A 22,657-nucleotide genomic window follows, 5' to 3' on the forward strand; every position below is an offset into this window, starting at 1 on the left:
GGCTATTAAGATGGAGAAAGGGGCAAAGGGCCACTGAATGCAGGAATGCAGCTCCAGAAACTGGAAAAAGAAAGGAAATGGATTCTCCACTTAGAGCTTCCAGAAGGATCTAGCCCTGCCAAAAGTTGACTTTAGCCAGTGAAACTGATTTTGGACTTCTGCACTCCAGAACCATAAGAGAATTAATCTGTGCTGTTTTAAGCCACTAAGTTTGTGATAATTTGTTATAGCAGCAATAGGAAACTAATACAAAACTTTTGACAAGATTTTATTGTGAAACATTGGATTTAGAAAAAGGTACAAAATGTCAAAACAGTCAGATGTGTACAAGTACAGTATTTCAAGTCTATACATGTGAACAGCTTAACAGGTTCACGCAGAATGCATATTTAGACCAATACAATCTAAAAAGGACTGTAATATGCACAGGCTATTAGTACATAAATAACATGAGCCAAAATGACCCTCACTGGTAAATGCTAATAGCTGAAAACAGGCTAAAAAGCACAATACAGCACACCATAGTATCTCCTTACAGGTCCACATTTAAAGAGTATCAGCTCCTTATGTTAACATAGAGATCCAGGTCTGGGACTCAATTGATAGTTTACACAACTACAAAGAAATTAAGTTATAAAATAAGACCATGAAATAAAGAGAGGGTATTTAATTAATGCTAAATAGTGTAAAACCCCTCAAACATTTTAGCAAAGCTTAATTATTTAGACTGATTTTCAAATTTCAATCTATTACCAAAAAAAGTGGAGAGGGGCACCTTCCTTCTGTAGTGGCTTCAACCAGGTAAAGAACTACTACACAATTTATTTTAAAACCATGATAACCACTATGGACTGACAAATGACTATGAAACCAGAATATAAAACATTAAAAATTTTAGAGAAAGGTAATGACTATCTTATAAACTTAGCAAATCCTGCAAACATTAAAATCTATGTTAAGAAGGCAGTATGTAGCATTGTTGAAAGTACTAAATTTAGAAAAACTATTACATGAGGATATCATAAAAATAAACTGGTTTAGTTCTTTCAAGTCTGGCTGACTCAGTCCTTTGCTATCACCTGAAAATTACCCTAGATTGTATGTTTTCACACTGGACAATTATATGATATTGACTTATAATGAATACCCACAGGAATAATCTAGTGAAACATGAATAATGTTAAAAACAATTACAATCATCCTGTGTTGAGAAAAAATGACCTTTGATGACATTCATAATGCCAAAAAACGTTCAAAACTGATAAATATTCAGTGTACTTCAAACAAATTTACTCTTGTCTATAATTTCTAAGAGAGAGAACCTTCCATTCTATCCAGTATATTTAGCAATGCTTGATGCTTTAAAATTCAACTAAAAGTCTGAACTGGCATATATAAAGTAGGAGATCAATTCCATCACAGGCTGAAAACCAATGAATCAAAATATAATTAATCAATAACTTCCCATAACCTATCCCAACCTACCTTAATCTTTTATAGACAGTTTTAAAAAGACTCTCATATAAGTTTCTTATAAATAGTACCTGAAGCTTAAACAATAGATTCCCATTTATCAAAGATAGTCACAGATTGGTGTTAAAAATTATTTAATTTTTTTCCAGATTTGCCTTAAACTTACAAATTAAGTATGGTGTACATAAATATTAACTTAGATAACCACATATTATAAGGAAAGCAGATATATGGACCACCGCAGAAAAAATTATAAAATTTTAAAATTTTTATAAAAAAAATAAAGCAAAACATGTAACTTACAAAGTATGAACATGAAGCCATAACGCATAAAAAATAAAATTACTCTATCAAGAAGTAATTTAAAATTAAATCTTTGGGGAAGTACTTTGACAATTCAATGAAGTCAATGACCAACTGCTTCCCTTATCACACAGAAACAAACCACGAAATCATCTAAAGTCTATATGCATTATCAGTTCTTAATGCAACCTCAAACATTTTACTAGCAAGTCTGATTTCCTTTTGAAATAGGCTTCTGTACATATGCATTTATATACAGTTATTAAACACGATTTTAAAACAAACTATATACAAAAGATCAGCATTCCTATAAATAAAAACATTAGGTGGCAAAAAGGCACTTGTAAGTAAAAATCCACAGTTGTTTTTACAAAACAAAACACATTTTACCTTGGATACTGTACAATAAACATTAATGCCTATAGCAATAATGAAAATACCAGTTTACTAACTAATGTTAATGATGTAAATTTAAAAAATATATTTACATATTCTCTGAAGTTCATTTAATAAAAGCACCATGATTCTCTCCTAAATTAATATTGATGCAAAGTGAAACAATCACCCAAAAACCAGTATTCACCATTTTCCTTGTTTAAAAGTTTTTGTATTTCTGAATTGAAACCTGTTTATCTGAAATTAGCATGGTGTAAAACAAAAATAAAACAAAAAACCCTGCTTCTCTGATTTCTTAAAACCATACTTACTCTATTATTGCATGTTGCATTTTATAAAAAGCACTACTCATGCACTTCTTTTACAACTGTTTAATACTATTGCTGGCAAAAAATTTCCTGGTATCATATAATTAAAAAGTTACTTCAAACCAGTTGAAGTTTTATTTGAATGCTTTACAACTTAAAAAATGCTGTATGTCAGTTACAAAAGTGAATAGGAAACACGCCAGTTCATTTGGTGTGCAAAAATATTTTTCCACTACACAGAATTTAAGGGCTTCACAGAATATTTTTCAAATTTACATTTTCAGCAGAAACACTAAGTCAGTAACTTTTTCAAGGGGATGTTAGTATGCTTCCGCTTTTGTCAAACTTTTTGCCCTTTGACAATGCTGCAACCTGTTTGAGTAGTTCTCTGTTTTTGGCCTGTGGGAACAAAAACATTTGAGATTAACAATGTTTAAAATAGTAAGTCATGTTGAAGAATACTTCTTATTTAATGCTGTTTTTTGTTTAAACTTACAGAACAACATTTCACTGATACACTAACAAAATTAAATGAAAGAGTATATTTAAGTTCACCTCTTTTACTGTGGATATATAGAAGGAAAACTGTAGATTGGTTTATAAATGTCAACATTGTTGTTCGAAGATATATAATCATTTACCAAAAAAAAAAAAAAGAGGGAGAGACGACTAAAGGTGAATCTGTTTATAAGAGGATCAACATTTTAAATAGGAAAAGAATGTTTGGCTCTTTCATCCTAAAAACATAAAATGAAAATAAGTTTTGTTTTATATAAAATCAAATGACACAAGTGATGATCTCGGAGTATTTCCCTACAAACTATATAGTCTTTTATTTGATGCTCACCTATTTATAGAATAAACATAAGAAGTGCTTTTTGTAAAACACTGACTTTATCACGTTTCCAAAGGGACTCTCTTAATGATATTCAAAAAAATATTTTGAAGCACCCATCAGAACCACCCTTTCTGGTCTTACTTTTGTTTTTTCAGTTGTCATATAGTCATTTGTTACTGGCTTTTACATAATTTGAGAAGTTATATCACCACTGTTTTTAGTTTCATGAAAGGCTGAAATTTTTTTCCAAGATTCAGAATTTTAATTTGTCATCTATCTGAACCCAATTTACACTTCATTCAGATGTCACCATTGACAGACAATACCCTTGAGCCAATGTGCTGTGAAAATCACTAGTGTTTAGGGAGAAGGAATGTGTAAGTAGGGACCTTCAGTATACTTTTCATATTTTGACTGCCTGTCTTACTATGTAAGGGCCCTCCATATATGCAAGTACATTAATGATCAAACACTTTTGGAGTTTTTGAACCAAAATAGGGCAAATATTGATAACAGTCTGGAATCGGAGCACTGGTCTAAAATAACAACATTTTAAGATATCCTCAGTTCTGGCCAAGATGGAGGCATAGGTAGAAACCCTTCACTTTCTCACACAACCAAAAGGAGGACAACCACCCATCTAAAAACAATAAACAACCAGAAATGCCAGACAATCAAACGGCATGGAACTCCAACAACCAAGGAATTAAAGAAAGTCAACCAGTCCAACCACACTGGTAGCAGGAAGACAAGGGAGACCAGGGTGACAGATCAGATGGAGACAACCCGCAGCAAGGCGGGGGACCTTGAGGTCAGGGCTGGCTGACAGGACCCACGGTGAGGTGGTGGACCACACAGGAGGGGCTGACTGAATGGGAAACAGACTCAGAGCTGACTGTGGACTAGACGGGGAAGGGAAGGATTGTTGCCCACGGAGGAGAAACTCCCGGTCTCACAAGAATCCGTTGGAAAAGTGCACTAGAGACAAGCAGGAGAGCTGCACTGTTCCCTCTCCGGCCCCTCTCCCACAGGCAGTGCAGCAGGGCAGCAAAGAGGGTTGCCCTGCCCAGGTGAATACCTAAGACAGTGCCCCCTTACAACCTATCAGCTGCACCAAGATAAAGAAATAGGGCCCAAATGAAAGAACACAGCAAAGCCTCAGAAAGAGAACTAAGCGAGGAGGAGTTCACCAACCCATCTGATGGAGACTTTAAAGCCCTGGTAATCAAAATGCTCACAGAACTGATTAAGCTTGATCAAAAAATGAAAGAACAAATGAAGGATACCCAAAATAAAATAAAGCAAAATATTCAGGGAACCAACAGTGACAGGAAGGAAGAAACCAGGATTCAAAACCAATGATCTGGAACAAAAGGAAGAAATAAACATCGAATTGGAACATAATGAAGAGAGGCTTACGAACCTCTGGGACAACTTTAAACGTTCCAATATGTGAATTATAGGGATGCCAGATGGAGAAGAACAACAGCAAGAAATTGAAAACTTATTTGAACAAATAATGAAAGAAAACTTCCCTAATCTAGCAAAGGAAATAGACTTCCAGAAAATTCAGGAAACCCAAAAAGTCCCAAAGAAGCTGGACCCAAAGAGGAACACACCAAGGCACTGCATCATTAAGTTACCCAAGATTAAAGACAAAGAGAGAATCTTGAAACACAGCAACGGGAAAGAAGGAGTTACCTACAAAGGAGTTTCCGTAAGATTATCAACTGACTTCTTAAAAGATACCTTGCAGGCAAGAAGGGGCTGGAAAGAAGTATTCCAAGTCATGAAAGGCAAGGACCTACATCCAAGATTACTTGGATTACTTTGTCCAGCAAAGCTTTCATTTAGAATGGAAGGGCAGATAAAGTGCTTCCCAGATAAGTTAAAGTTAAAGGAGTTCATGATCACCAAGCCCTTATTATATGAAATATTAAAGGGACTTATCTAAGAAACTGAAGAAGATCAAAAACTATGAAGAGTAAAATAACAAACTTCACAACTATCAACAAATAAACCTAAAAGAAAAGAAAAACGATGAAAACAAAAACTAAGCAAACAACTAGACCAGGAACAGATTCACCAAAATGGAGATCATATGGAGGGTTTTCAGTGGGGAGGGGGAAGGGAGGAATGGGGGGGAAAGGTATAGCGAATAAGAAGCATAATTGGTAGGCATAAAATAGATGGGGAGAGGTTAAGAATGATACAGGAAACAGAGAATTCAAAGAAGTTATATGTACAACCCATGGACATGAACTAAGGGTGGGGGGATGTTGGAGAGTTGGGGGGGTGCAGAGTAGAGGGGGGATAAAGGCAGAAAAATTGAGAAAACTTTAATAGCATAATCAATAAAATATACTTTAAAAAAGATATTCCCTGGCTTATATTTGAGAACCATTTTCCTTTCTTTCACAGGTCTCAGGATTCTTATCTAGATAAGACTTTTTATTTAACCTCTGCTTCACCTACTCTAGTATTAGCCTTTCTATGGCAACATAACGCCCTGCCTTCTCTGCACAGCATCTTAAACAGCAGTTTCATGAAAGAGAAATCTTTGCAGGCTTTGTATTCTCAAACACCCACTCTCCTCAAATCAAACTCTTCCTGATTAATACCTATGACCTCCAAAATGCAAATATTCTTAGAGCAATCGCATATTTGTAAGTCAAATCCTTTTTATGCTTGACCACACAATTAACAGCATTTCTCTGTTCCTGGATGCTAAATAACTAAAGGTGATAATTAAGAGTTCCAATTTAAAATTTAGAGAACTGTCAAGAATTTAAAAGGATTTTTTTCCTTTTAAAACTAAAGAGTTTTAGAAATTAGGATAAATCATTAAGAATGCATGCAGTAAGTCCATGGAAATCAAGTGAATAGACCTATGATCTACTGGTTTATTACTCAGCTGACCAGTCCTAGTCAATGTGGTAGTTTTGAACTGTTTTCACTCTCTTTACTGGGGTGACATTGGTTAATAAAAGTATATGGGTTTCAGGTGCACAATTAGAATCCTGTATCGTCTGAATATTATATTGTGTGTTCACCACCAAAAGTCAGATTTCCTTCCATCACCTTATATTTGACCTTCTTTACCCTTCACCTCTCCCCAACCCCTTTTCTCTATGATAACCACCATACTGTTGTCTGTCTGAGTCGTGGTTTCTCGTTTGTTCATTTGTTGCTTTCGGATTTATACCTCACATGAGTAAAGTCAGATGGTTCTTGACTTTTTCCATCTGACTTATTTCACTCAGTATAGTATTTTCAAGATCCATCCATGTTGTTGCAATGGCAGTATTCTTTTTAATTGTTAGTTACAGAATATTTAATTTATAACTATAATAAACTTACTGGCCAAAAAAATGTATCTTAAGAAACAGATTTTAAAATACAAATTTACGAAGGGCATTAAAAGCAATTAGTCTGCAAATTTGTTTTATAGAGATCACCACCACATTTTTAAGTTATGGTTAGACAAAAGCATTTATTTATTTTTTTAAAGACCATTTGTTTGTTTTTTCAAATATTTTATTTATTTATTTTTAGATAGGGGAAGAGAGGGAAAGGAGAGGGAGAGAAGTATCAATGTGTGGCTGCCTCTCATGTGCCCCCTACCGGGGACCTAGCGCACAACACAGGCATGTGCCCTGACTGGGGGATCTAACCGGTGACCCTTTGGTTCGTAGGCCCACACTCAATCACTGAGCCACACCAGCCAGGGCCAAAAGTACTTGTAATGACATATGCAATCATTTAAAAGTTCATCTTCAAATTACTTTTCTCAATCATTATTAAGAAATAAAAAATAATTTATAATTTTCATATTCTAGTTATAAAATACCAGAACTCAAACATTTGGTATTGAAAGCAATTTTTCCTTTTCATACTTTAGCAGCTAATTTGCAATCTGTATTTATATATTCAGTCTCTTAATCATGTCACTAAAAAATTTATCTGCCAATAAATTATGTAAGAAAAAAGCCTTTTAAGAAAAATATTTTAACACTGCATCAGTTGTTAAATGGAGACAAGCCCAAATCTGTCTATTCTAATGTTGGTACAATAAAAATATATTTTATAATGTAGTATTTAAATATAGATACATTGTAATTTTTACATTAATATTATTTTTCTATTTCACACCCTCAAAATCCATTAAACTATTTAAAAACTCTTAAGCAAGTTAAATTAAAAATGTTTAGAACATCTGGCTTTAAATCCTGGCTCTGCTACTTACCTGCTATGTAACCTGGAGTCTATTTCTCATACGTAAATAAAAACTTCACCCCCCACAACAGGAGTTGAAAGAACTAATCAAACATATAAAACATTTAGTCAAACACAGTGGCTCATACATAATGCCACTCAAATGACAGCACCCTTTCCTTTTTTAACTTGTCTCCTAAATGAAAGGTAACTTTTTAATTAGGCATTCTAGATTATTTCAGATAATTCAGGTTTTTCTGGGAGTTTTTTTTGGCATTTTGTGCAATTCTTTTCTTATGATGCTCAGTGCTTTTTTCCTAGCTTTGATAGTTACAAATGTTTCGAGAGATATTACAACAGGGTGAATTTCATACTACAGGGCTTAATTTCTTATCACAAAAAGATAAGACAAATATTTAACTACATTTACTCACCTACTAGTACATGGTTGCTAAAGAGAGTGGGGTTAAAAGAATGTACTTAACTGTAACAGAATGTCTCCAGCAATAACAGAAAAGATATAGGAAAGTGGTCTGATAACAAGGATAAAACAAAACCTAAGTAACCTGAGTTGGTAGGAAAGGTGTAGAACAGTAAAAAGTACAGTCAAATCAAAGTCAGAAAATGTAGATTTCTATGTTATTTCTGACTAATCATGTGAACACAGTTTCATACCACATAACTCCAAGTTATCTTGAGGAACAAGTAAGATAGCCTATGTAAAATCATATTAGTTACTATTCTACCATACAAAAATTTAGGGGCCAATCAAGAAGAGGCAGGCTTAAGATATCAGTCAGGCTGAAATGTCAAAGAGGTTCCCCTCTGCTTACACTAAAAAATAAAACAGCAACTACCCTTCTGAACAGTGAGAAGTACCAAGTTTTATCATGTTAAAGAACTGCTCACAGTTTTTCTGTTACTTCATTCTGGAGTTACTCCAGAGTTTCGGTTAAAATATATTATAACATATATCATCATACAGAAGATTTTGTTCCCAGGTAATTACTCAGCATTAATAACTGAATGAGAAAAATAAGAATATCATAAAACTAATACTTACTGGTAGATGATAAACAATAATGCATAAGAACCCCCACCCAAAAAAAGAAACCCAATAAATCAGCAATCCCCATAAATCACTATTCATTCAACAAATTATCTGAATGCCTACCATGTTCCAGGTTTTACGTAAGGCTTCTCTTCAAAATTCTTTGTAATGGCACAAAAAATTAAGAGTCAAGAGTAGGCAACCTGTACTTTGAATTTCAACAGGTTCCCAAATCTACTTCTAATCTTACTTAATTTATGCTACTTTCAAAGAAAGATAAAGAATAAAGAGCCAAAAGACAGAAATAGCAAATATTCCTTGGTGTTGGATTGTTTAAAACAGAAACACAGGGCTATATCCTTCCTTCCCAAGCTGTATTCTCCCACCCACTCTATGTGCTGGCATCATTTATGTTTTTAAAACTTCTGAAAACTCTATTACTGAAGATTAATTCTACAAATATAAGAGTATAAATCAACAGAACGTGTAACTAATTTAATGGGGTCTAATTTCTAAGTCTATGAAAGCTAGGTAAGAAAAGCTTAAATAAAGAAATAATCTATATCCTCGCTGGATGCTCTCCATCTCAGTGTACCAGACATCAGACACCCCTGTTTATAACTGTGGTGACTCTTGGTTGCACTATTCAATTGTACTCTATTAAAATCCTACTGAGGCCCTGGCTGGTATATAGCTCAGTGGATTAAGCACAGGTCTGCGAACCAGAGAATCGCAGTTCAATTCCCAGTCAGGGCACATGCCTGGGTTGCAAGCTGGTTCCCTGCAGGTCAGTTCCCAGCAGGGGATGCATGAAAGGCAACCATACATTGATGTTTCTCTCCTTCTCTCCTTCCCCTCTTAAGATAAATAAATAAAATCTTAAAAAAAAATCCTACTGAGTATATATATACTTGGCCGTACTGAGGCTGACTTAGATGCCTTGCATCACAGCAAGCAGCATAAATTTCCTCCACTTGAGATCCTTTAAAATTGGTTTTGTATACCCATCTCCCTTCCCATTATCTGGAAGGAAGTAAAAAGAATCACTGTACAATGTACTAAAGACCTTGTTTTCACAAATCTCATTTTTAATATTTTGTTTTCAATGATCAACTGAACATATTGCAATGACATTCTCCTCTGAAAACATCACTTGAAGTTTAAGTAGGAGTTTTCAGAATCAATGTAAATATACTAAATCCCCTATCTAGTGATTTCAAGCAATAACTTTTTTTCAAACTTTATTTTTACTGTTGACACTCTCACAGATGTCCCCATTTTCCCCTGCTTTGCCTACCTCCACCCAGCCCCCTACCCCTTTCCCTCTTGCCATCACCACACTGTTGTCTGCATCTATGGATTATGTATATATGTTCTTTGGCTGATCCCTTAACCTTCCTTCATCCAGTCTCCCCTCCTGCATCCCCTCTGACAAAAACAGAGACATGGATACATGAAACAGACTTAATAGCTGTCAAACTATAACTTTTAATGAGAGCAAGCTTAAAAACTATTGCAAAATCTGAATCAAAGCTGGAAATGCATCAAATATGCATAAAATAGGGATAGCAGTACCAGTCTAAGACAATGAATGCTATTAATAAAGTTTACTCTTCCTTGCCTAACAGTTTACATAAATAACGCCATTTACCTGAAGTTGTTCCACAGTTTCTTTGTGAGCTTTTTCCATACTGTTCATCTTTGTTCTCAAGTTTGACTCTTGGTACTGGAAGTCTGCCTTTAGTTCAGTTAACTGATTAAAAAAACAAAACAAAACATATATACATATGTATATGTATATATATGCACATATACAAACCGATCATTTTAAATATTCTTTGCAATAAACTCACAATTCATTATAAAAGTGAATTGTGAATTTCTGAGTTTTACAACTTATATAGAATTTATGTTACATGAAATGATGAACTCTATAATAAAATTTTTTAATAGGTTTTTAGAGAGCAAGAGGAGGGGGAGAGGGAGGAACAAAGGGAGGGAAGGAGATGGGAGAAAGAGGAAAAGAGAGAGAGAGAGAGGAAGGCACTAATTTATTGTTCCTTATTTATGCATTTATTGGTTGCTTCTTATACGTGCCCTGACTGGAGATCATGTCAGATCAGCTAATCATTTCCATTACTATACTTTCGAATTGCCTCCAGATTACCAATTTCTGGATATTAAAGAATGTTTCTTTCCTATTCATCTTTGTATCCTCATGATCTAGTATGTGTCTGGCTCGAAATAACACTTTAACCAACTGATGATACTGAACCATCAGTAAAACTTTTGAGAAGTTGTCTTTTTGTTTCTATTTAAAGGGTTTCACTGGACAGAGCTTGGCAACTGGTATGTCAATAGTAAAGCTTAGTGACTAATACCTTGAAAATGCTTCAACTAAATGTATTTTATGTTATATATAAACAAAGTAATAAAACTGGTTTCAAGTTAAAATATCTTTCAATAGTTAGGAAAAAAGTTTCAAACAGGCGAGTACAAAGAGGAACAATCTAATGAACCGAGACCTGTTATTTTTTTCATTTGAAAATATAATAGAATTATGCATCCAATTCCAACTAACATTTGAGGTAGAAATGGAGAACAAAGACAGAAATACAAGTAATAATTAACAAGGATGAAAATGAGGTTACTTTAAAATTTGGGCTAAATTAGACAAATGTAAGAAAAAAGTCAGTAATCTGAGGAAGAAGGCAATATGAAAAATTTTCGTATCGATACACACACACACAAAAAAATCTGACACTAAAAAAAAATAAGTTGGTATTATGTAATTCCACAATTAGACTCAAGCATGAAAAAGCTTCTGGTCACTTTTACATAGTTTTTATTATGTAAGTTTTAAAGGTTTGCAGTTCTTTTTTATAATTTACCTAGGAGCTAAAATGCTGGAAAGCAAACAACAGGAAAAGAAGAGAAAGGAATTTATGGTGTCTTTTACTCTTATTTTCTGAATAAAAACCTGTGCTTTTGTCAAATCCAAACTGAATTCTCTCTTTTCCCTAGTACAAAGGAATTCCTATTCCCAATGCCAACTCACATCAGATCAACTACGATAATTATTCTTGTTACTATAATGTGACTTGCCTCCAGATTATGAATATCTGGAAGGAATGTTTGTTATTTATTCATTCATCTTCATATCCTCATGATCTAGTATGTCCTGGCTCTAGAAGTCACTAAACAAATTGAAATAAATTCAGAAAAATAACTTCTTTGATTAAGATTTACACCATAAGAAAAAATGCAAATATGTAGCTATTTTAGGCTTACAATTACTTTCCTTACCCATTAGCATTTTTTTAAGAAAAAAGGAATGCTAACAATAGTAGAAAACTCAATGAAATACACTAATATACAATAGTCATCCCAGAAAAGGACAAGTACCTAAAAAAAGGTCAAAATCCCACAATGATGTTTTAATATTTTCCTATTGCATAAGGTGTCTGAAATAGGTCAAACTAGTCTAGGACGATAAAACAAGTATAAAAGTAGGCTGTACCCTTAAAGATGACCAGACCAAACATTGGTAATAACATCTATGAGCACTTACACATGTCAGGAGTAAGTACTTTACACTTTCATTTAATCATAATAACCATCCCATGAGATGGCATTAATACCCTCATTTTTAAAATGAGGAAATTGAGGCCCAAAGAGGTAAAAAGCATTCTGCTCAAGTTCACACAGAAAGTTTTAGAACTTTTCAGTAAATAGGCAACATATTTGATATTCCTCTTGATCTAACAGATAAAATCCCAATAAATGTACTTACCTCCTATGAAATAATCTATACATGATTGGTATGTCAAAGACTATACGCAATTAGTTTTTTTTATGCAATTACTTTTTTAAATTGTAAGAATTCACATAATGTACCATTTACATCTGTTTCAAAATAAGACACTAAACCTCTTTAGATTATAGGTTTAATGAAAACTAATGTTCAGCCCTGGCCAGGTGACTCAATTGGCTTGGAGTGTCATTCCATACACCAAAATGTTTCAGATTCGATCTCCAGTCAGGGCAAATACCTAGCCTGCAGGTTCAATGCCCAGCTGGGACACATCTGGGAGGGAACTAAATGATGTTTCTCTCTCACACCGATACTGATGTCTAGCTCTCTCCTTCTTCTCTCTTCAAAATCAATAAACACATCTCTAGGTGAGGACTAAAAAAAACAACCAATGTTCAGAAATTATTACAATTCTAATTAGCTCTCAATTAACTCTTAGAACATACATTCTGAAAGACTATTTTACCCATCCTCATTAGACTGCTAGGTTCCAATTTGGGCCTCTGTAATGTGTCTTATAAGAATCACAGACAACAAACATTACCAAATTATTAAAGAAAGTTGAGTAAAATTTGCAATTATCAAGCAAGAGTCAAGATGTAAATCTTAACCAGGCTTCAATGAACCGTGTTCTTACCTTTTTATCTTTTTCTAAAATGGTCTGGTCTCTCTGCTGTAAGAGACGTTTAAGTGACATCACTTCTTCTTTCAGTTGACTTATAAGGACAAAATTGTCTGTTCCCCCACTATCTGCTGACTGATTTATAGAGCTACTAAAAAGAAAAAAGTAAAACGCAGTTAAATGAAGTAGAAGGAAAATTAGCAGGTGTTCAAATTGCATAAATTAGACAATTCCACAAACATCCTTAAGGCTAATGCAAAAAAATATGTACCTGACAGAAATGGATGCAACTGGCAAATTACCTTACTAATGGCACACATTACATACACCTGCAGAAATATAATTCAGTATTAGCTTTTAGGGGGTCAATACTTCTAGTGTAAAGCAATAGGCAGCCAATTTGTACAGTAACATCAGCAAACTTTTGGCTAATGAACTAAAACAAAGTCACGCTCATAATACTTTAAATCTAAAAACATTTTCCAAGCAGGTCAATTTAAAATATCACAATTAGATTCGTGTTTCACTGAAGAATAATTAAAATAAAAAGAATGTTCTCTATTCAGATGTTTTCCTTTTTCCAAAACCCAAATTTATTCCCCGAATAGAACATAGTTCAGTGCCACTTTTTTTATTGCCAAAATTAAGTTAAAAATTTTCAACTGATTATGTTTAGTTTTCTGGATGACTCAAAGAAGTCAATGTGGAAGACACATGTTTCTATTCTTTCACCTAGTAATAACCGGCAATCAACCATAACTATTCAACTAAGTTGAATTTTCACTAAAGGAATTCATTTTTACCTATCTCCATTAGATGGCTTAGATTCCAATTTGGGCTTTTTCTTTGGAGTTTCATTCTGAATTGCTGCAGAGGATTTATGGCTGAAACCAAACATTAATAAGAATAATTAGAGTACAAATGGCTGAGGCACCAAGTGATAAGTTATTCTTCTTCCCTTACAATATTAGTGAACATCATTGATTTTTTTAAAGCCTAAGCAACAAGGATAAAGAGATATCACATCTAAAAATTACTTTTTAAAATACTTCAGAATATTTGTTAACATATTTACCTCTGTTTCCACAGTCCCTGCTCTTGTTCTGGACTCAGATTGCTGATTCTGAAAAATATATAAAAAAACATCTAATAACAATATTTATTTAATATATTTGCATTTCACAGCAATCTTCCCAAATAAATCAAGTTATATGATTGAATATAATCTTTCATTCAGAAAAAGACATATTCAATTAAGTTTTCAGAGTAAGCAAATATATACTGAATAAATCGCATTCCAATAAGATAAATTCTAATCAAATGACTACTAGCTATCTTAAGTTCTTCAAGAATGTTACAATGATAGGGAATGAGTTTTATTTTAATGAGGACCTCCAAATTCAGTTTAATATCATATTAAGAGTTAGGATATATGACCATGAAACAAAACATGGTTCTACAACTATAGAGTCTGAGGATCATCGCACTTAGGCTGCCCTTACTATTTAAGACAGATGTTCTACCTTTAGATTGAAGGCCTTCCTAATAATCCTACATGAAGATTCTTACTTTGGAGTAACTCAAGTTGAACCAGAAAATATCTTAATTTCTTTGTTTCTTTCCTACTTCTCCTAAAAACTCTCTCCAAAGTCTCTAGATCTTTCTGAGTCAGTATTCTGAAGTCGTCATGCTGAAAATATTGGGAAGTTTCAGTTAACAACTGATTTAGCTTTTACTTACTCCTTCATTTCCATTATGCCATAATGTAAATATAACCACATTACAATGCACTATGAATTCTACAAACTGTCCCCCTGTACTTGCACATCAGCCAACCCTTCATTAATCCCTAGTTTACTAACTCAACATGTATAGAGCATCTCCTTTGCATAAGACACCATATTTATACAATATAAAAAATGTTAGAAGTTGTGGGTTATGTGACATTTTCTTAGATACTTAAAATTCTTGAGCCTCAGTCTCCTCACCTGTATTACATGAGGATTAAATGAGTTATGTGTGTATTAAGTACAGTGCTAACACGTATACAATAAGTAGAAATATGTAAATATATGCATGTGTATATAAAATTTACTGTTGTTTTAGCTAAGTTTTTTAAAGCAAAAGCAAAAAGCAAACGTTCTTAAAAATCACTTTTAAGTAAATACCAAGCTGGGGAAATTAATTCTCTAATCTATGAACCTGAGTTTTTCTAGTGGCAATGTATGGCAACTCTACCAAGGAATTCAGTTGCTATTTTGTTGCTTTCAAAAACTTCATTATAAGCATTGGCAAGCCACATAATCACACATGACTTAACCGCACTATCCAGATCTCAAAATGAGAACAATCACATTAATAATGATTAAACAGAAAACAGAATTCTCGCCCTCTCTTTCTGAGGAGGGTCACTCCTAGATCCATACTGACCAGAATTTCTGCCCTTCCCCTCCTCCATCACATCACTATATATCACAATATGTACTGTTCCTCATAATTGTTCTAATCTGCTAAACTTAAGAGAGAACCCCACACACTGGTTAGCTACTTGTTGAACAGTTTGTATCTATCAAATACAAAATAGTATTTGTATTTCTTAAGTAATCAAAAAGAAAACAAGTCAACATCATCCTCTTTCTCTTTACTTTTGAAACCTATCATTTTTTAAAAAGATTAAGTTCCTTTTACAGAATTTGGTCTTTATAAACACACTCTGAGAGTGTCCTCTGATATCACACCGGGACAAATTTATCTGTAAAGGACAAGGCAAAGGCACATTTCAGCTGAGTCTTAGGAGTAGGTCTGTCAGATACCATTTGTCATATTGTTTATTAAAGAAGCAAAAACAAAGAAGATTTATGTTCCTTTGCTCATCGGAGTATTCTTATACAAAGACCATGCAAGTTTCCTTCAAAATGGCCAGATTAGAAGTCTCTATTCAGTCTACCACTGTTAACATCCAGAAAGCACAACATAGTAAGTAAAGCAAGTGAAAAAAATTGTCCCTGAAGTAAACAACATCAGTGCCTCAATAATACCCCATTAAATTTAGTATGTGCTGACCTTAATTGAGTCAAATTTTAATTAAAACCACATTATATTCCCAAAATATCACTGTGTTCCTAACTGTGATAAGCATCAGATTTTTGTAAATAAAATTGTCTTTACCTATCTATAAAGAAAGACTCATAAAGAAATTTGGGGAAATAACATGCATTCTTCTGAAAATCTGTATCATGTTCCTATAGGAAGAATACATGTTCCTGTATTTTTCATTTAAATGTTTCAATATTTTTGATTTTTCCCTGATGACTAAAACCACACTTAAAAACCTTTATACTACACATATAAAGTGTTAAAATATTACTACTATATAACTCCCCCAACTGCACTTCAAAAACCATAGTTGTTTATATTTTACAGTTCCTGCCTATGTGTTTTTAAAAATTAAAGCAAAGTTCCACTAGCTAAAAAAGTTAGTTCTCATACTTTGAGAAACTTTAAGATTTAGAATGTTTCTACCATGGTCAGAAATGACACTATTATAATCTGTTCTCAAAAATACTGAATGTGCATTTCCTAGTCATCAGTTTAATTTAGTTTTACCTAAAACATAATTTTTACAAGTAAAGTCTTAACAAGTACTGAAATTAAAAAACATTGAGGCTCTTGACAACCTGAGTAAATGAAGTATTAGTTAACTCTGATGTACCTGTCTTTTGACTCCATGATATAATTTTACGTAGTAAATTCCCTGAATGTCCTATCATTATTATATGGTAAACAACTCAACACACTCAATATATGTAATTTTATACACTGAACAAAGTAGGGAAACAGCCCTAGACACTCAAGAAGTTTACCATGTACAGTGGAAACTAGCACATAGCTAGTATTTGGCATTAAATGCCTGGAAGGATTTTAGAACACATGATTTTAAAGTACTTACTTGTGATGGCTACTGCTGTGACGATGGTGATGGTGATGATGGTGGTGATGATGCTTTGAATGATGCTGGTCTTTCTCAGTAAGAGATGAAGAAGATGAATTAGAATGCGAAGATCCTAAGCTCTTTCTCTGTTCTTTTGTTTTCTGTAAAACTCTTTTGTATGATAAAGTACAGAGCCAGCATAATAATTTTCCATCAACCTTTAAAAAAACATATTTGTATTAGATTAAATGTACCTGTTAACTGGCCGTAAGATAAAGCACTCAACTTCTAGTTATTCTAACTGTATTTCACACACACACACACACACACACACACACACACACACACACACGAGTGTTGCAAAATGAAAGTAAAATCAGACTACTGAACTTGAGAAAAAGCTGGTTTGGAGGGTCATAAAATTGGTGAAGGTTATATATGGACTTCCATTAGCTTTGAGGCTTTTTTTTTTTTTTTTTTTACTTTGGAGAGAAAAATCTGTTTTCTCATTACTTTGAAAATAAAAATATATTGAAGATATATTTCAAAGAAATCTTATTATAGTGCTAGTTTGAATTCTTAAATTACTGTGTAATTACTAAAATGACAAAAAGTATTTCCCATTTACAGTAAAAGCTATTAATTTATAGAAAAAAGGGAGAGCTTGAATGACATATAAAGTCGATTCTCATTCACTGATTTCATATTTGTAAATTCACTATGTATTTGCTAAAATTTATGTGTAATCCCCAAATCAACTTGCAGTGCTTTTGTGATCACACACATACACAGAGCAGCAATTTGTTTAGCTGCACTGAAAACCTTCCCAGCTCAGGCTGAACAAGGTGATGGTCTGCTGCCTTTCAGCTCTCATTGTAAACAAGCGTCCTTCTCATGGTCTATTTAGCACCACATTTTCTGCACCTTGTCATTTTTTTTGTCAGTAATTTCAGTGTTTAAAATGGTTCCCAGGTGTAGCGCTGTGATATGCACTGCAGTGTTCCTAAGCACAAGAAGGCTGTAATGTATCTTATCTAGAAAATAACGTTAGGTAAGCTTCATTCAGGCACACTGTAATGCTATTTGCTATGAGTTCAGTTTAATCAATCAACAATATAAAGTGTCTTTAAACAGACACAAAACAAAATATTAGGTACTGAATACCATGTTGTGACCAGAGACAAAAACCTAATCCGGTAATTGCCCTTAGGGGCAATAGTTCAGTATTTACTAATTTAGTGTTGGCAGCAACTCAATAGGGCATAACTACTACAAATAATGAGAATCAACTGTATACACCAAAGAGAAAGAAATGACTTTTTTACAAAATTATTAAGACTAAACCTATAAAAATAAAATTGTTTCTAGCTTCTGTTTCTTTACCCCAAAAGTGCCAGGGGGACGTTTCCTACAATTAGGGTACATATATTGCTATGGGGCCAGCTAGAAGAGCTCCTCAAAGAAGACCCGAATAGTTTATATTGAAAACTATAAATATCATCATTTATATCATCATTTCCCAAATCAATTGAAACTGACAAATAATAGGAGGCCTGTGTCAATGCTGATCAATAGAGGAGTATCACATGCATACATACATACATACACTTTTTAAGTCACTGTAGGTAGAGAAAAACAATGATTTAAAATATGAGCCCCAAATCAAGAGGCACAAGACTAACTTTGAATTAATACATGTTAATATACCATCAGGTTATTTTTTCATACTGTAACTTCAAGTAACCAACAAAAGGGTAAGGAGCTGAAAAGATTTAAATGCAGTTAATTCTCCCAAACCAATTATTAGACAACCAAGTAGTACAGAATAGCCATCACAGAATATGTTTTAAAGTACAATAATCTCAATTGATCAACATGAATCTACATGTAACACAAAGAAGAAAATGCACAATTTCTGCACTTTCATCTACTTGCTTTCAGACTCAAAGAATACATCAACTCTTAGTAGTATATTAATTATAATAACTACCAATTTGTTTGGTATTTATTTAATTTCCAGAATGTCAAAACATACCTTTCTTCTTCCTTCCTCCTTCCTATCAAAAGCACATTGTTGTTTGCACTGTTCACAGGTCTGAGGTGGTCCATATTTTTTTTCTGAATTTGTGCAACGCTGACACTTTGTACCAATAAATGCTGCAATTATGTTACAGTACTGACAAGGCTTAGGCTGAAAAAAACAGATATATATTTTTCCTTAATAAACAGATACATATTTTTTCTTAATAGACATTTTTCCTTTAGTGTTTTAAAATACTAAAAATTTGCTGCATAAAATATATCCAGTGTATACACATATTTCTGGGATTAAGGAAAGTAATAGGTAGAAAAAATTTTTGGTCAAATACGGCAAGTCCTAAGTTAACACTGTCAATAGAGTATGTGACTTGAATAGAAATGATGTATATCAAAACCAATTTTACCACAGAATAATAGATATAAGTGAGTTAAGTTCCTATAGCATTTTATCAATGTCATAACAAACTACTGTTATTCGAGGACATGCTATATGTTGCCCTGTCATGGTCAATGACATTTATCATGTTTCAATTTGTTTAGTAAACTTCACTTTTAGTCATGAAATGTTTTTTTGTTATTCTAATGAATAGTTTAAAAAGATCATGAGAAACATTTATGACATTCATATACAGGTACATACAATGCAAGGAATGCATACTACAGTTTTCAACTTCTAAAAATGTCAGAAGCATTTTCAATATAAACTATAACAAACACACCTTGATTTTCTTTGACTTTCAAAAGACAATTCAGGATTTTATAGAGCCTTAAGGCCAACATTTTGACTAATCATGACTACAATATATCAGTAATAACTGGAATAAACATGTAAGAATTTGTACTAGAATAATGTCATGACTTTTGTAAGTGCCTAAATTGTGCTGCTATATTAAAATTGTTGGAGGTTCTGAAAAAGGGAGAAAAGCATGATTATGCAACAGTCAAGGATAAGCAGGTTCTCCGTAACTAGGAGTCTGTTTGTCATATCTGAATCTTCAATGAATAAAGTCATAAACTTCCCCATTTTTCTTAACATATATGTTAAGCATACACATGACTATTTTTAAATGTCATCTTCCCCATAGACTGTCTACAGAAAACTTATTTCCTGAAATATTTTGGTATGCTGAGATATTTAAAAACTATGCATACTTTTTAAAAGGTCCATCTTTGTGAAAAACATTAATTGACCAGTAACAATAACACAAAACGAAAATATATGACATACTTACCGTGCCAAATTGCTTCACATTTTGAGCACACTTCTTACAAATTGTATTAGTTTTGCTGAAAAGAAAATTGTAGGTAATCAAATTTATGTAGCTTTCTGAGGTAATAAACATGTTGTTGAACAAAGCAGATAAGGTGTACAACTTGTTCTAGTAGTATGTAAAATTTAGTATAAAACAAGAATTAAAAAAATACAATTATAAAGATATTTTTATGGTTGTCTACTATTCAGATTTACTCATCTTCCTTTTTCAATCGAGGTGCACGAATATTGTTTAAAACATGTAGTACCTGACTATTTAGCTGGGAGTACTGACCCCCTTTCCCTTAGATTGTCAAAAAATGTCAACAGCCAACACAACAATAGCTGTCTGGTGCAAATTAATCAAATTATACCTGTTTTGTCAGGATGGAAAAAAAAGTATTTTTTCGGTGTGCCACAGAATTTTAGTAATTAGTTTACTTGTGCCATGAGATGAAAAAGATTGAAAATCGCAGACCTAATGTATTTTTAAAATACATTCTCATTATGAATTTTTAGTAAACAGAAGTCTTAATATTTCCTATCTTCACACTTGCCACTATTTATGCACAGCATTACATGTCAGTACCTACCCAAACTTCCACTGGGCCTTCACTACTATTATGACCATACCAACTTATGAAGAAATTGCTGCTTCTTCTCTTGGATTGTTTTCATGTACATACTCTTTTCTAACAGGATCCATCCTATTTAAAAAGTACTAGATTTCACTTTTGGAAGATAGGTGGTAACACTATAGCCCTTTCCTCAGCCCATGTTGTGCCATTTTTTTTTAACTTAATAGTAACTGCTTATATTTGGAGTGTTCATTAGCAAGGCTATACATTTTCTATACAATAATTTATTTATTTCCTCATGTTCAAACTGAAGTCTAAATGTAAAATAACCATGAATTTTTTGGTCAACATGTTCTCTTCTACCATGTGTAAAATGCTTAGAACTTAAAATTTAAGAAACTAAAGCATTTAAAAAATACTTTGATGCAAACACGAAAATACTACCCCTAAGTATTTCTTATAGAAAATACTTTAACAATCAAAAACTGTTCAATATACAAACCTCTCTTGTTGAAATTCTGATCTGCAGTAAGTACATTTTACAATAGGATGTGCAATCCGACATTCCTGTAATAAGACAGTGAATCAATCAGTTATCTATCTCAACGTCCCAAGCTGTACTATTCTGGTTTAAGATTACCTAACCTAGACAATATCTAAAACATGAATAAAATCTGTCCCCCAATGTAGACAATTGGGTGATTTATTATGTGAGTGGCCAATTACAGCGTAATTGCTAAGGGAAGTCATAGGTGTCTTTGTCTTTATTAGATGTGTGTGTGGGGGGGAGTATGCTACAGATGAATTAAGAAAGCTGTCAGGGCCGATTTCAAGTATTGGTTAAATGTGAAACTACTTATTATTTTGCACCGTTGCTCACAGACAGCATCCCGGCTTTAATGGGATGGGAGGAGCTCCAAATCATAGAGCATTCTGTTCCCAAGCCAGTCGCTTCGCTTTCCTGGACAGGGAAGAAGGATGCCATCAGCTTTGCTGCTTCAGGTTCCTAGCAAGAAAAGTGCAAAAACCGTCCCCTGCCTCCGGGTGGAAGGAGAGGACCATGCAAAAAAACAAAAAACAAAAAAGAGATGAAAACATCTCCACCCCACGATCTCTGCGGCATAGACAGGTGGAAGCCTCAGCCAGCCCCACCCCTGAGACCCCTGAACGTTGTTGGGGCCCGGACCCGTCCTGGGCCGCCTGGAAGAGGACAGCATTCTGTCCTTCTCTCAGGGGCCTTTCCCAGCTGTTGCCCAGGTCACCCGATAAAGAGGCGAGGGGGTGAGGGCTCCAGACCCCCAAGACGCCGGCAAAGAGAGCGGAGCTGCAGTGCAGCGGGCACCCAGCTCCCTCGGGCTACAGCCAAGGAAACCCCGCCCGCCCGCCGCCCAGCACCCACGGACCTTGCACAGCTGCTGGCCCTGCGAGAGCTCCTCGAACGGATAGCGCTGGGTACATTTGGTGCAGGCGTACAGGGCCGAGGCCGCCATCCTGCTCCTCAGTCTCCTCCTCCACGGCCGCCCGCTCCGAGGCGGGGCCCTACGGGGAACTCGGGCACCGCCGCCCGAGCCGCGGGCTCCTCCTCCTCCCCCTCCCCTACTTCGCGCCCACCGGGGCCTCGCTGCGAGAGCCCACGTCCCTGTGGACGCCGCCGTCTCCCTCCGCCTCCACTTCCGCCCCAGCCTTCCCAGTGACGCCGTCCCAGCAGCTCCCGCTCAGGCCTGGATAGCGGCGGAGGGAGACCAAGCGGGTCGTTCGCTGCAGTTTAGCTGAGAGGCAGCGGTTCCACTTCCTTCTTGGCCTCCCTTCCCCATCCCTGATTAGCTGGGGAAGCTA

General features: G+C 34.5%; 1 protein-coding gene across 4 annotated transcripts; it reads right to left on the reverse strand.

Annotated features, from left to right (window-relative positions):
• Positions 1–251: 251 nt before the first annotated feature.
• Positions 252–22,644, reverse strand: FAM76B (family with sequence similarity 76 member B). 4 transcript variants are annotated; one of them, XM_053670430.1, is made up of 10 exons: positions 22,225–22,644; positions 21,324–21,388; positions 20,224–20,278; positions 18,987–19,142; positions 16,970–17,169; positions 14,096–14,143; positions 13,824–13,904; positions 13,036–13,168; positions 10,236–10,337; positions 252–2,879 (listed from the first exon to the last, which is right to left on the reverse strand). In XM_053670430.1, exons 1-10 carry the CDS (start codon positions 22,309–22,311, stop codon positions 2,790–2,792), a joined length of 1,017 nt encoding a protein of 338 aa, XP_053526405.1. In that variant the 5' UTR covers positions 22,312–22,644; the 3' UTR covers positions 252–2,789. The 4 variants fall into 4 exon arrangements, with proteins under 4 accessions (XP_053526405.1, XP_053526404.1, XP_053526403.1 ...); XM_053670429.1 differs by having other exon boundaries at positions 13,036–13,171; positions 22,225–22,643; XM_053670428.1 differs by lacking the exon at positions 22,225–22,644 and adding an exon at positions 21,702–22,209.
• Positions 22,645–22,657: the final 13 nt, after the last annotated feature.

The sequence above is a fragment of the Artibeus jamaicensis genome, unplaced genomic scaffold (genome assembly GCF_021234435.1).
Source record: "Artibeus jamaicensis isolate MK-2021 breed Jamaican fruit bat unplaced genomic scaffold, CSHL_Jam_final contig_585, whole genome shotgun sequence".
Taxonomy (NCBI): Eukaryota; Metazoa; Chordata; class Mammalia; order Chiroptera; family Phyllostomidae; genus Artibeus; species Artibeus jamaicensis.